Source organism: Limanda limanda, chromosome 18 (genome assembly GCF_963576545.1).
Source record: "Limanda limanda chromosome 18, fLimLim1.1, whole genome shotgun sequence".
In the NCBI taxonomy this organism is placed as follows: Eukaryota; Metazoa; Chordata; class Actinopteri; order Pleuronectiformes; family Pleuronectidae; genus Limanda; species Limanda limanda.
Genome location: NC_083653.1, coordinates 8,201,460 through 8,215,262, shown reverse-complemented (window position 1 = coordinate 8,215,262; position 13,803 = coordinate 8,201,460). Strand labels below are relative to the sequence as shown.

The following is a 13,803-nucleotide window of genomic DNA, read 5'->3' as shown; positions in this document are numbered from 1 at the left end:
ATTACACAGATCACAAAGGATTAACGAGACCCACAGTAGCATTTTATGGATTCAGGATGCAAATAACATAAATCAATTTTTCTCAAAATCTCACTGATACATGTATTGTTGTTAGATGAGTTATTTGAGCAGACCACCCAGCCGCCGCCCACCACCACCGATCCCACCACCACCACCATAGAGATCTCGACTGCCGAGCCGCAAACCAGACCCTCCAACCATGGACCTTCATCTGAGTTTGACCTCAGTGGGAAGAAACGATTCATAGGTATGCAGAGTCTACGCTCATATAACTTCAGTTAATCTCTTCCACAATTTACCTTTGTGTCCTGTGCAGCTCTAGCCTTAGATTTCGGATTTAAAGGAGACATATTATGTTTTTCAATAAGTTTTTCTCTTAGATCTAGTGTGAACTAGTTTTTTTGTGTAAGTTAAAAGTCTGTAAAGTTAAAACTCAAATAATTAAGTAATAACCCAAATCAAGATTATGAACCTGAATATGAGACTAGTATGTCTCCTTTAATATCACATTCACATTATGCTAGATGCATCTCTTCTTAAAGGGACTCTTACCTTTGTTGCATTTGAGAATTACAGCACATTCAAATCATCCCGCCTTCCTCCAATGCCCCACCCCCTCGTTCCCATCCGCGGTGTTTTTTCTTTTGTTTTTCCCCCTGGGAGCGGCTGTTTCAGTACGCCGTGGACCACTTTGGTCTGCCATCGTCAGTCGCTACGGTTGCTACTCGCTACTGTCTGCCGTGGAATCAAAACAAACCCTATAGTTGAGGACGCGCCTTGATGACGCGGGCCCGAATGCGCCACAAGAAGCAGACGGGCTTCCTGTCTGTTTCCATGCAGCGAACAGACAGGTCTGTCGGCCAATAAGGTCCTTCGGTCCGAAGAATTTTATTGGTTGAAGTTTTCACTAAATATTACGAGAGTGAAATAATTGTTTGTTTTTACTCCTGGTGGGTCTGTCTTGCATTTTAGAGTGTCATTACCTTATTAATACCAATTTAACCTTATCCACAAAAAGTGTAAAAATGCAACAAAGGTAAGAGTCCCTTTAATGATAATCCCAACAAACATAAAAAAACTATAATTATTATTTCTCCGGAGAAGTCGCAGATTATACATTTCTTTGAAGTTTATGTTTGCTGTGCAGCTTTAAACTCAGATTTTTTTAATATCACATTCCATAGCGCAGGATGAATCTCTTTTTAAATGATCCTACCCTCCTCAGGGATACAATAAGTTTTACTTTCCCCTTATATATGAAAAAACATCATTCACCCAACATTTCTCTGCTGCAGATGTCAGAGAGACTAACAAGAAAGACACGTTATCTTAACCTGCTGACCAGATGAACAGCATATGTCTTAAATAGCATCAGAAAGGAAAGAAGCATGATCGAACATGCATCTGTGACTTCTGAGTATCATATTTATTTCTGTTTCCCCATTTGTGTGCATGTGGTGGTCTCTCAGCGCTGTAAATAATGATAGGTCAGTGGAAGTTCTGTTTTGTTTTGTAGAGGGGTAATACATTTGTGCGGCTATCTTGGCTCTCTCTGCAATACCTCACAATAAAAGACCCTGTCAGACGTTACAGAAACAATCGGCCAAGTAAAGAAAAACTACAAACATTTTCCTGCATGTTTTGTTTTCGCTCTTTCCCGCTTTTACATATTTTCATATCGGAAAATGTCAAACAACAGAACATTCGAAAGCTAGTTTTATATCACTCTGTTTAAATATATGACTGAACCATATAATCATTTTTGATAAATGGCTGTATATACAATTAAGGGTATAGGAAGAAAGTTCACTAAGGACAAGTCGCCCCTCCTGCTCCTGTATGTTTACTTTGGCCTCTCATACTTCATCCCCTCATCTGGTTGCACAAACAGACCAAAATATTTCCGTGACAGAATAACAGCAGAAGCTGTGGGACTCTCAAACCTCCTCAAAAAAACTACACAAAGTCAAAGGTCCTTTTAACAATTCTGTTTTTAATGGCGAGGATTTCAGTCCTAAAAATAGTCAAATAATGATAAAAAATAGTTACTGCAGCAAATGGCTTCGATAACAAATTGTTGCTTGTTACATTCATTTATTTTTATAGACATTTCAGGACTCTCAGCAAGTAAGAAACTGTTTATCCAGCAGCAGTAGGCGAGAGGACATTGGCTTGTTACAGCTAAATTTAGTAGATTTTTCATAAATGTGTTTTAAAGTAGGGCTTTAGTATTGCACTTATATCCATCCCCCAAGAGATGAAATCGCAGGCTTTCTGATCTTTGGCCTCAAAAACACCTGATCCTAAAATTCCCAGAATGCAAATCAGTGCAGCATCTTTGGTTAGACCCTCTCTTCTCTCTCCATTTAAAAAGTTTATACTCAAGCCAAGGTGTCAAGCCAAATATGTCCCCTGAGTTATTTTCTCAAAGTTCCTCCAGAGAAGAAGAAATTGCACGATTGTTTTCACAGGCAGTATATTACTCCCTGTGAGGAGTAAATTGCCTTTGACATATAAAATTGTTTGAGAGTCCCTTTAATTTAGAATAGCAGCGAGGCATCTACTTCAGACCCGTGCAGATCATCGTAAAACAACACACAGATTCTGGCCTGTCAGAATCAAGGGCCATTAGCTTCAGTGTGTCCCTGTTGCCTGTTGCCAACCTAACAATGTGACTTAAGTCATCGCTCAGCAATCACTTATGTTAAGATTAAGTTCAACGTGTCAAAATCACTTAAACTGATCTTTGCTAGAAACAGTTTGTTAAAAGGGAAGATAATATTTATGGCTGGGTCTTTTATCACTACAGTGTCAGATCTATCGGTGTGATCTGCTCCAGGAGCAACCGTGGAACAATATCACGGCTTACTCTGGACACATCCGTCTTGATGAACTGCGGCCTTCACATCATCGCACACCTCTCATACACACATCTGAAAGCTATTACTCTCCCCATAGCTCCAAGACAAAAACAGACAAGAGCAGAGACGCAGTGGAAATCATAAAAAGTTCAAGCGGCCGACCTCAGCACAGACAGAGGAGACTGCTGGCTTCATGTGGAGACATCCTCTTTCCTATGGATTAGTTCATTCTATTTTAGGTCCACTTCAGTCCAACTATACTCTCCGCATGAACTGTCTAGCAGAGGCATATCTTTGCCTCTTTATCTGTTTGGTTTGGATGAATCCAGTTGTAAGGGCCAAGTATTATCTAATAATTATTAGCAGTTGTGTGGATTTTCTTCACATTAAGATCCAGATGGATGGACTTTGAATAAATAAGGACCTGTCTACCAAGATGTTTGGACCAATGAAATTGCTTATTTATGCCTGACAAGACAGCTATTAGAGCCGACATGATGCAAACTGTTCTGATGCTGCTTCCAAGTGACAGTTCATCCACGTCAGGCTCACCAAGCCAGTTGTCCGTTTTTGGTTCTGGTTTTTCAACAAGCGGAAAGAACACAGTGTGTCTCTTTAGGGAGATGCTCTGAGCATTTGAAAATGAACACATGAACAAAGCAATACATCTGGATCTTCCACGTGCACGAGGCTGCACAGACCCTGTAAATGTGGATGCAGTACAGAAATACATCCTTACATGTGCTCTGTGTATAAGTCTGCTCACCACTATGACAGATCCTGTATTTCTTTGTATGAATGTGTAACACATAATCCATATGGCCGCGTATTTGCATATAATAGGATTCTGTGACCCGCACAGCCTTGCAGACTGTGTGTTGATGTGTAGACTCTTGGCCTGCACGGAGGGCCAATCATCTGGGGAGGTGGGAGCAAATCCAGGCTCCTGCGGGTCCTTCCAAATCCCAGTGAGTGTAGGAATTGTGGGATATCTGAAGTATTTCGCAGCTGTGGGTCCAGCTGGTGTTACTGAAGAGTCACCGAAAACAAATGAGGGAAAAGGGCCGGAGGGGAGGGGGGGGAGTGACAGCCTTACATCTGACTCCTTTAAAAAAAATGACTCCCCGGGAACTACAAATAATTTAAAAATGACTTAACAAGACCGGGAGTATAACCGATAGTTGTATTATTTTAATTCTTTGTGACATATCAAGGTTTTTCCTTTTCCAAAAATGTATTTGAGCGCATCTTAAATTGGATGCATCAGAAAATCATGTCTCCAAAATAATTCAATGACGTTTTCCTACCATCAGCTCCCTATGTGAACTACATCCGGAAGGACCTAGCGTCCCCCTGCTCCCTGACGGAGGCGCTGGAGTTTCTACAGGTGGACGTCCTGGAAGACCTGATGAAGAGGGACAGGGTCCAAGCCAATCAGAACCAGCCTCCCAAAAACAAGCCCCAGAACTTCACCGTGGTCGCCATGGAGGGATGCCATTCGTTTATCATCCTGGACTGGGCCCGCCCACTGAAGAATGATATGGTGTCAGGTAAGAAATGAAGGCTGTTATTTGTCTGCAGCAGGAGCTCCTCTGTACGTCAATGTTCCCCAAGAGGTTTGAGTTTTTGGTTTTGACTCAGACCTTGGGTGTTTTATTAGGGCAATATCTGTGAGGTCAGGCACTTTGTCACATCATGTCAACTCTAATGGCCAAACTGTGAGGTAACCAGCTGTGGGGCTGATGTGGAGCCAATGCTTGGTCCCATATTGAGCTCTATCTACGTTAAACAGTGACTCCACACGATTGTTATTGATATATAATCAAAAAATATATAATTGTTGTTGTACTAGTAGAATGTACTAGTAGTGTCCATGTTGTGTACACAGCTTTCCGCAAACAATCCCATAATGCAATGCACCGTATTTCATGGAATCCAAAAGTCAACTTAACCATTATTTGTAACTGTTTTGAATGTGGAATACTCTCGGCTCCCACTTTGTCAAATGTGTGAATTAGATGTTAGTTGATTATTGATTTTACATATTTGTCACGAACATGTTTCTCTGTTCAGATCTGACTCCAGCAGAGGATTGTTGATAACAAAAACCAGACTGTATTGAACACATGGAGTCAGACTGTTTCTCAGTTAAAACCAAAATCCCTCTGACATTGAAAGTGGCCCAGAGAAGAGACTGAAGATATCAGCCCGCTTCATAAGACATGATGGACTACCGGGGGCAGGAGTCTGGCCAGCTACAGAGGCAGAATGTTTTCCTTGGCAGGAAATCACAAGCTTCTGTTCATGCTGTGGGCCGATCCGTCCTCTGATGTGTAAAACAGATAGATGGTCTCTGCTGTCACTGGTGATTTCTTCCACTGTTTCTTTCCATTTGCTCCCCTCAGCGTTTCCTCTCTGCCCGCACAGTATCATGAAACTTTCTGTGTTATGTAGCAAATAAGTCTGGACATTTTGGTAACTGATCACTATTTTCTCCCATGTTGTATCCGACACATCACAATCCAATTATTTTTAAGTGTTGTTGTGGTGTTGGGGATTTGATATAAGACTGGATCCAGCATATTCAGCCAAGACGTATTGTAAATAAAGTTTTTTCTGACACACACACACACACATGCAGGTACAGTTCACACATGCATATCCAATCACGAGGAACTGTTTAAGTTATTAGGGAATGTTTGCACAACCATGTCTTACAAGTTATGGGTCATGGCTTTAAAAACAAGTGCATGGAAACAGCTGTGAGCATGTGGAAGGTTTTGTAATTTTTTTTTTCTTTTTACTGGAAACACACCTCTGGTTCCATTTTACTTCAATGCATTCAGGACCTTTAGCTTGAAGTGTTGGGGCAAAACAGGCCCGTTATTCATATATTCTAAGTGCTGCTTTTGGCTCAAAAGACCAACTTCTAGTTATTTAATGAATTTCTACCTAAAGGGGAAGAGGGAGCACAGATGTAGAGGGCAAAGGCACTGCCACTCTATCATACCTCTAACTAATGGAGTGAAATGGGAGCTGGAATAAAAATAAAAAAACATAAGAGGAAAAAGAAGCGAGAATTTCCAGTATTTCCCTTTTCTCCTGTCAGCAGCCAGCTGTCTTGGTGCGGCTCCAGTAAAAATAGAAACTCAAAGTTGAGAGTCCAGTAGAAAGGGTTGGTAGTTTGATGAGCAGCAGAGCTGGTCTTTAAAGTTTTATAGTGAATGATCGTGGGCTGCGTGACCTCAGGTCGCTCGCCTGATTCTGAAGATTAGTCTGAGTGGCTGAGGAAAAGAAGAAAACAGACAGACAGGAGGAACCGAGCCATGAGCTACAGAGGAGCCAGAACTGCACATTTTCCTCAGAGTTAAATGTATATGGGAAATCACTAACTTACAAAATCATTTTCGTAACCACAACATGTTGTTTTTACACTTCAACTCTGTTTTTTTGACTGATTAAACAAAGAAGATACACGAGTGTGTCTCTTAGTGAGCATTAGAGAAGGGTAAGGTGACTTTTGGACAGATCAAGGCAGCTGATGTCCAGGTTCCTGCCAAGCTAACTGGCTGCTAGCGGTACCTTCATATTTACTGTACCGACATGAGAGGGGTGTTGATTTTCTCAACTCAATCCCAGCAAGAAAGGAAATAATTGCATTTCTTTAAAACTCTCTGGCATTGCTGTGCTGAGCTCATGTTTTTCTTCTTCATTCCCTGCAGGCTACATGGTTCACAGTGCGTCATATGATGATGTGCTCAACAATAGATGGTCTTCTAGATCCTCCAGCGGGACTCACCTGCCTGTGGAGAATCTCAAACCCAACTCAAGGTAAGACAAACAGCTGTTGTGTTTGTATTACTGTATGTATGTGTGGATTGGATATCATGGACTGTATATAAAGATGGAGGACATGACTACTCCCCATAAGTGAGGCCCAATCGTCTAGCTCTCCACCTGTTGGCTACCTACAGTATAATTCATAAACCTCCATCTTAGTGGATGGGACATGAGCCAAAGTAAAAAGTACACGTCAAATGCATTTTCCTCAGAGTACGTTTTTGTCATTTTAAGTAATTCTTACCAAACTTTTCTCGTAAGTTTCATTTTAATCAGTTATTTGATGCTGTAAAATCAAGGGGAAATGTCTGATGACAGAGGATTCATTCAGCGGATGTATTGACCTCAAAGCTTTGGCTCCGATCACTACTGCAAAGACTCTTGCTCCAAATGACGTCATCAGTGCAAGATGGCAGCGTTTATATCCAGGATATCTTGGCTTAATTTCTGGATTGTGGGAGGAAGTGTAGACGTGTCGTCCATCTTTACGTACATTCTATGATGCTCATGCACGATCCTTTCAGAAGTAAAGAACCTTATTTTACAAACAAAGATTCTCTTAACGTTCATTATCAGGTTTCTGCCTCGGGTGCAGATTCTTGGCTGTGGCTTTTTTTCGACTGTTTATTTCTACTGCTGAGTGTTTATATCATTATCCTGTCATCATATAATGAACATAATATACAGCTTGTCTACATGTTTGTGCGTGATTTCGTGTATATATATATTTGCATAGTCCACATAAGTCTGTTGGTGCTGTGCAATGTTTGTGCAGGAATATGTGGCAATTTGTGACGTCAAACCAGATGGACACTAATCAGATCATGGACAGTGAAACTGCAACTGTTGAATGTGAGATCAGTAATAGGCTCTGCACCAGAATGTTGAAAAACACTGCTGGGACATGGAAAATTCAGAGGACCATAAACGCTACACTCATTATCTGACCCTTCATCACAAATACAGTAACAATTTTAGAGCGTTTTTCACAACTATGTCTTATGAGACACGGTGATGGATTTTAAAATAAATGCATGGAAACAGCTCTTAGCATTTGGGCCCAGAGAGAAGGGATCTCTGAGCATTTAGTGTTTATGTGTGAAAGGTGCTCTTAGCATTTGTTACATTGGAAAACCAGATTTTATTCCAGTTTTTGAAACTCACTGAAAGAGTCACTCAAAGTTTTCACTGGAGACTTAAAATCTGTTGTCTTTGAGAACACGATTTTCATATTGTTCGTGTCAGGTCCCAGATAAAAACCTTCACAGCTTCAAACATCATGTCTGTCAAGTCCAGATGTGTCTTTCTCAAGCCAGTTCTCATAATAAAAATCTATTCTGTTTCGCAAATGATCCAACTAGAGCTTGTCGGTTTACACGGAGAACCAGTTAACTTGGTTCAGATGTGAGAGAACATCAGGAGCAGAACGTGTCCTCTCACCTGGTGGAAGTGTGAATCTGTTGAGGTGTCATGACAGGTGACTCATCTGTGGCCGCACAACCACACACCTGCTGCTGAACACAAACAAAAGCGTGTGTGTGTGTGTGTGTGTGTGTATGTGTGTGTGTGTGTGTGTGTGTAGGAGTAAAGTTTTCCAAGAGGCTGCATCAAGGGCTTCCCTCCTTGACAACCAGCTTGCATTCAGGATCGTGTGTCTCCCGTGGTTACAGTTGATCCCAGGATGGTTTATGGGAGAGTGTTGGTATTTCCCATGGTGCTGCAGGCTCCTCCTGGCTGCCAGAAATACTGAGCTACTGCGCTAAACACACATGTATGGACATTTACAGATTGTGGATAAATATCAAAAGTAGATCCAAAGGTTTTTCCTGTTTTAAATCTACCGTTAAGACAGATCCCAAAACTAGAAATCCCACAATTAAATCCTGAACTGAAAAAGATTGTCTTTCAGGTGCGCACTGTAGCTCACCTGGTGGAGTGGTCACCCAAAGGTCTGACCGGGCACTTTGCTGCATGCCTTCCCCACTGTCTCTCTCTCCATATAAAACGATCTGTGTTAGTAGCATCACCCAAAACAAATGTACGGATTTCCATGAAACTTTATAGAATGATAAAGTAAAGCTCAGGGATGAAAATTATTTTTTTTCTTCACTTTCTTTAACATTTGAACAACACGTTTTTCAACATTGTCTTTGATTTCATGGATCTAGATAGAAAATAATTCATGGATCTTGATGAAAGAAATCCGGCATGTTTAGGGGACTGTTATTTGAGTGTGAACAATTCTAGTTGATAGTCAATTAATTGTGAAGTGATTTTTCAGTGGAAAAATGCCAATCATTTGATGGTTCTGGCTTCTAAATGTGAGAAGTTGAGAGTTACCTTATTTTATTTTGGGTTCATTCTCTTGGGATTTAATTTGACAATAACACGTGATGACATCAACTTAGACTTTTCAAGACATAATTTCAGAAAACATATTTAATGAATGTCAAAACTATCCATAATTGGCGTTTCAAGTTCACTACTATCCCATATACTGACTGAGGAGAATGTAATGTGGCCAGACTGAATATGACTTACGTGATGTGTAATTACCACATCCAGATTCTGACGTGATGAGAAGCCCCGGCAGCGATGCTCTGAATGAAGCTGACAGATCTCTGTATTAGGGGTTTCAAATAGCTATAGCATGGCTTCATGAAGTCTATCCACTGCTTTCATATTCTGGCTCAAATTTCCCTTTTTCTACCTTCTCCAATTTCTACTTTCATTACATCATCTCTCTGCAGCTGCTGTGCTCTCACTCCTCTCACTCCTCTCTCCCTCGCTCGCTCTGTTGATGTATATTTTGGTCGCTGTTGTCACGTGGCGGTGGTGATTGGTTCCAGGCCTCGTGGCCGTACGTGGTGGAAGTTTTTTGGCCAGAAACCGACAGGCCGTGAACTCGCTGTGCGCGACCTTGCAGAGTGAAAGAAAACACAGCACGCACACAAAGCTGCGTGAGTGGACGCACACTCGCAGAAACAGTCATCAGTGGAAAAAAGTGTGCGGCCTCTCAGAGTTGTCACTGGTGGGTTGGGTTTTAATCTGATAGGATTTTAAATGATCCACCACCTGAAGACAAAGTGAGCTCACTGCACGCCACAGAAAAACTCGGTCTTTTTCAACCTCCTCCATTCTCATCCGTCCATCTTTTCTCGTTCAGCTTCTATTCCTGTGATTTACTTCGTCTGAATCTTTTCAATTTCTTTTTTTCCCAGTTTGGAATCAGTCAAATCCATACATCTGTCTCTCTGTCTGTCTGTTTCCTCCTTTCTTTCTTTCTTTCTTTCTTTCTTTCTTTGTCATTTTTTTCCCCTTCCCTCCTTCCTTCCTTCCTTCCTTCCTTCCTTCCTTCCTTCCTTCCTTCCTTCCTTCCTTCCTTCCTTCCTTCCTTCCTTCCTTCCTTCCTTCCTTCCTCTCCTATCTGTTAGTCTTCACTTGTCTACTGTCTCTTTCTCAACTCACCACCCTCCTCAAAGCCAAACAGCCATTTCATTGTGCTGCACTCACTCTGGATTTGCGCAGACATGAAATAGACGACTCTTAAATCAGCCTGACTGGATCGTGCCCGCTCATCTGCTACAGCCATTAACATTTTCCTCACCTTCGCACAGTCGCAACAAAACTGAACTACTGAACCTCTCATTTAGTCCTTTGTGGTTTGTTTTCATGCAGGTACTACTTCAAAGTGCAAGCCAAGAATGTGTTTGGTTTGGGACCAGTCAGCGAAACACTCACCTATGTGACTGAATCAGGTGTGTTTCCCATCAGCACCTGCAGAGAAAAGGCTTAAACGCAAATATCACTGTGACGTTTATTTTATTGCAATGCAACATATCCATGCTGAAAATCCTTAGAGGTAGGAGTAGACTTCCAGATGTGCGCTGCATTCGTTATGTGTGTTATGGTTTTCGCTGTCCTATAATCAGGGGAATGCATTAAACTTACAGTGCTGTCTGTGTGCTTTTCCTCCCTGCTGAAATGATCCCATTCTTTCTTTCAGACGATCCTCTTCTCATCGAAAGGCCACCTGGTAAGTCCGAGTGAAGCTGCCCTCTGGGTTTTAAGGAGAGAGACATCATCCTGTTAAACAATCCGTCTGGATCTGATTCAGTATTGATGTTCCTCCTCTATCATCCCCCCCCCCCAGTAACACTCCTCAGAAAGGATTTAGACGTCACTCTCAATAACTGAGACAGAGTTTGACCGAAGAGTCGGCCAGGACGATGTTTGTGCCAATGTCAGTGTAATGGAGACATTTCATCCAGTGTAGGTTTTCCTCTTTTGAATAATTCAAAAATAACTGCGCAGAAAGGCCAAAGATATGTTGTCGATATTCCACACACGCTGTGGAGAAGGCAGAAAATGAAGTTTGCACTGTAGCCATAGAAATGGTTCAAATTGTAAACGGTTACATAGTTTGTTTACTCCCTCAGCACATTTCTTGGTTCTAATTCTTAACAACCACATTCAAAGGATCTTTATCAAAAAATAATATCAAACCATCCTTATTCATACCGCTTATCCTTTGAGGGTCATGGGGGAGCTGAAGCCGAGCCGACATTGGTTTTGCATTTACACCTAAAGGCAGACATGGGAAGAACATGCAAACTCCACCCAGAAAGACTCCATCTAGCAATCAAAACGTATCTAAACTTCCCTTCCTGCAGCGTCTTTGTACTGAGAGGCAATTCAAAGTGACTTGTATCTTATATGTCAATTTGTGATTATGATATGTATTGTATATTTATAGTTTTGTCACTTTCATCTGCATTCAGTTTTTTAAATCATATGTAGAGTTTCTTTTAGACTTTGATAGAAGCGCTATACAAAATGTAATATAATTATTATTAAAGTGCTTTCATAATACTGTAAATAAAAAAACACATCAGATAATATAAAAAAATAATTTGAAACTACTAAAATGAGAGAGAAGATAGAAATGAGAAAAACTGACATATAACTATAATAAAAATGTGGATTTTAATCCAGAAATTCAGATATGTAGGACACAAGAACCTGTTTTTATTTAGACTCTGGAAACAGTAAGCAGACTGTTTCCAGATGTTAAAATGTCTGGTGGAGTCATTTATTATCTGCAGATCGAAAATGAGATTTGGTCCTAAAACATTCAGTGCTTTTTAAACCTATAACAGTGTAAATCATCATAACATCAAGGTTACGGATATAAACTGAAACACATGCGTTCTGGCGAACCTCAGGCGAGACCATCTCAGAACTCACCACAAGGTCAAAACTCATTGCGTACAAGTAAACATGATATTTATACGTGGATGATGCATTCTGCCCCTCAGGTGGAGAACCAATCTGGATCCCCTTCACCTTCAAATACAACTCGGCCCACAGCAGCTGTAAGGGCAGCCAGTACGTCAAGCGGACGTGGTACAGGAAGTTCGTGGGCGTGGTTCTGTGTAACTCACTGCGATACAAGATTTTCATGGGAGACGGTCTTCGAGGTAACGAGTCACACGACTGCCACGTTTAATGATTAGAAATGAAAACTGCCGGGACGTGTTTGTCAGTCTCCCTCCATCTAAGCATTGGTTTTGTGGACAATTCAAATTGCATTATCCTCCCTCTGCAGAGCCTTTCTACAGCATAGGAGATACATTTGGACAGGGAGAGGACCACTGCCAGTTTGTGGACTCCTACAGGGATGGAAGGACAGGCCCGGCCTACCTTTCAAATAATCTGCCCTCAGCACAAGGTAAATATTATCAGATCGTACACACAAGGCTCCTTTTGTGGCTTTGATACTCAGCCCTGATCTATTAGTATTATTATTCATCCCCCTCGATCTGACTCTGGCTCTGTAGCAGAGCAGCTGGATCGATCATATCAATGCAGAATAATGATTCAATTAATTATTGCAAAAGGATCAACCTGGGGTTTGAATGTTTTAGTCTAAATCTAACATGCTTCTCATTAGTGCTCAACATTTTTCTGATTATACCGTAACTTCTAAATGTTCCTGATAATGCAGTTACTTCCTGGCTATTATTGTTTCCAGGGCATATCTGTGCATAAGGAGAATATTTGAATATTTAAATTTGGATGGAAACCAGTGTCATGGCTATGAACAACATTTGTTATTCTTTTCCGTTCTAGGTTTTTATCGAGCATACCGACAGGAGCCCGTCACATTCGGAGTCGTTGGCAGACGTACTGCTCATCCATTCGTGGGTTGGTATGAATGCGGTGTGCCCATCCCTGGGAAGTGGTAACACAGGAGGAGGAAAAGGAGGAGGTGACATTTCTATGGAGGGCAACTGGTCTGCATCCCGCTGCAGGCTCACACCTTCACTGGTCCTGCCCGTAAACAGAGACTTTTGCCTGCCACGAGAAAAAGAGACCACTACAAGTTTATTACAGCTTCACAGAAAGAGAATATAGTACTTTTTAAACAACTCAATGTATATCGTTACAATGCACTTTTTATATAAAGCAGTCTGTATATGAGGGAAAAAGAAGCATGCGTGCTCTCGCTTAGTTTAACTCTTGTCTTAAAGTGTCCTTGTACTATTCCCAACTCTGCCAGAGACAGGTCCTTCTCCAGTGTTATTTATCTCATCAGTAATGCACACACGGTCAAAGCAGGGACATTGGACCAAAGCACAGGCTGCGAAGAAAACTGTAAGAATGGGCACTTGAGGTGTGTATAGGTCTGTTTATTTTCTATCATGAGATTTGTCTTTCATAATGTACTTACGGCTTCTGACAGCTACTTTTGATTTGTTTATATGTGTCCTTAAATCTTCATACAGATTTTTTGGGGTATTCACCAGATTTCATTAAGAGTTACTGTGTAAGTTTTGTGTGTATACGTACAAAAGAATAAAAGACCAAATATTTGCTCAGGAACTGCTGGAGATTGAATAAAGGTGCTAAGGAAACCACAACAATCCCAAAACATGAATCATAACATCTTCTCTCTTGAACACATCCTTTTTTCTGGCTAAAAACTTCCACTCGAGATCCAGATCTACTTCTTCAGCCTAATGGAATATGTGAGGATCAGAGAGTTTGTTGGAGCCAGTGGGAAAAGCAACTGTTAGAA

General features: G+C 41.2%; 1 protein-coding gene across 1 annotated transcript in view; it reads left to right on the top strand.

Moving 5' to 3' along the window:
- Positions 1-13,511, top strand: part of fndc1 (fibronectin type III domain containing 1) — a 32,726-nt gene extending 19,215 nt beyond the window's left edge. The window contains exons 15-22 of the mRNA XM_061091828.1: positions 116-268; positions 4,196-4,432; positions 6,605-6,713; positions 10,401-10,480; positions 10,729-10,758; positions 12,041-12,202; positions 12,331-12,453; positions 12,855-13,511. Coding sequence (XP_060947811.1) covers positions 116-268; positions 4,196-4,432; positions 6,605-6,713; positions 10,401-10,480; positions 10,729-10,758; positions 12,041-12,202; positions 12,331-12,453; positions 12,855-12,970 — 1,010 coding nt within the window. The 3' untranslated portion in view covers positions 12,971-13,511. The remainder of the gene's footprint in view (positions 1-115; positions 269-4,195; positions 4,433-6,604; positions 6,714-10,400; positions 10,481-10,728; positions 10,759-12,040; positions 12,203-12,330; positions 12,454-12,854) is intronic.
- Positions 13,512-13,803: the final 292 nt, after the last annotated feature.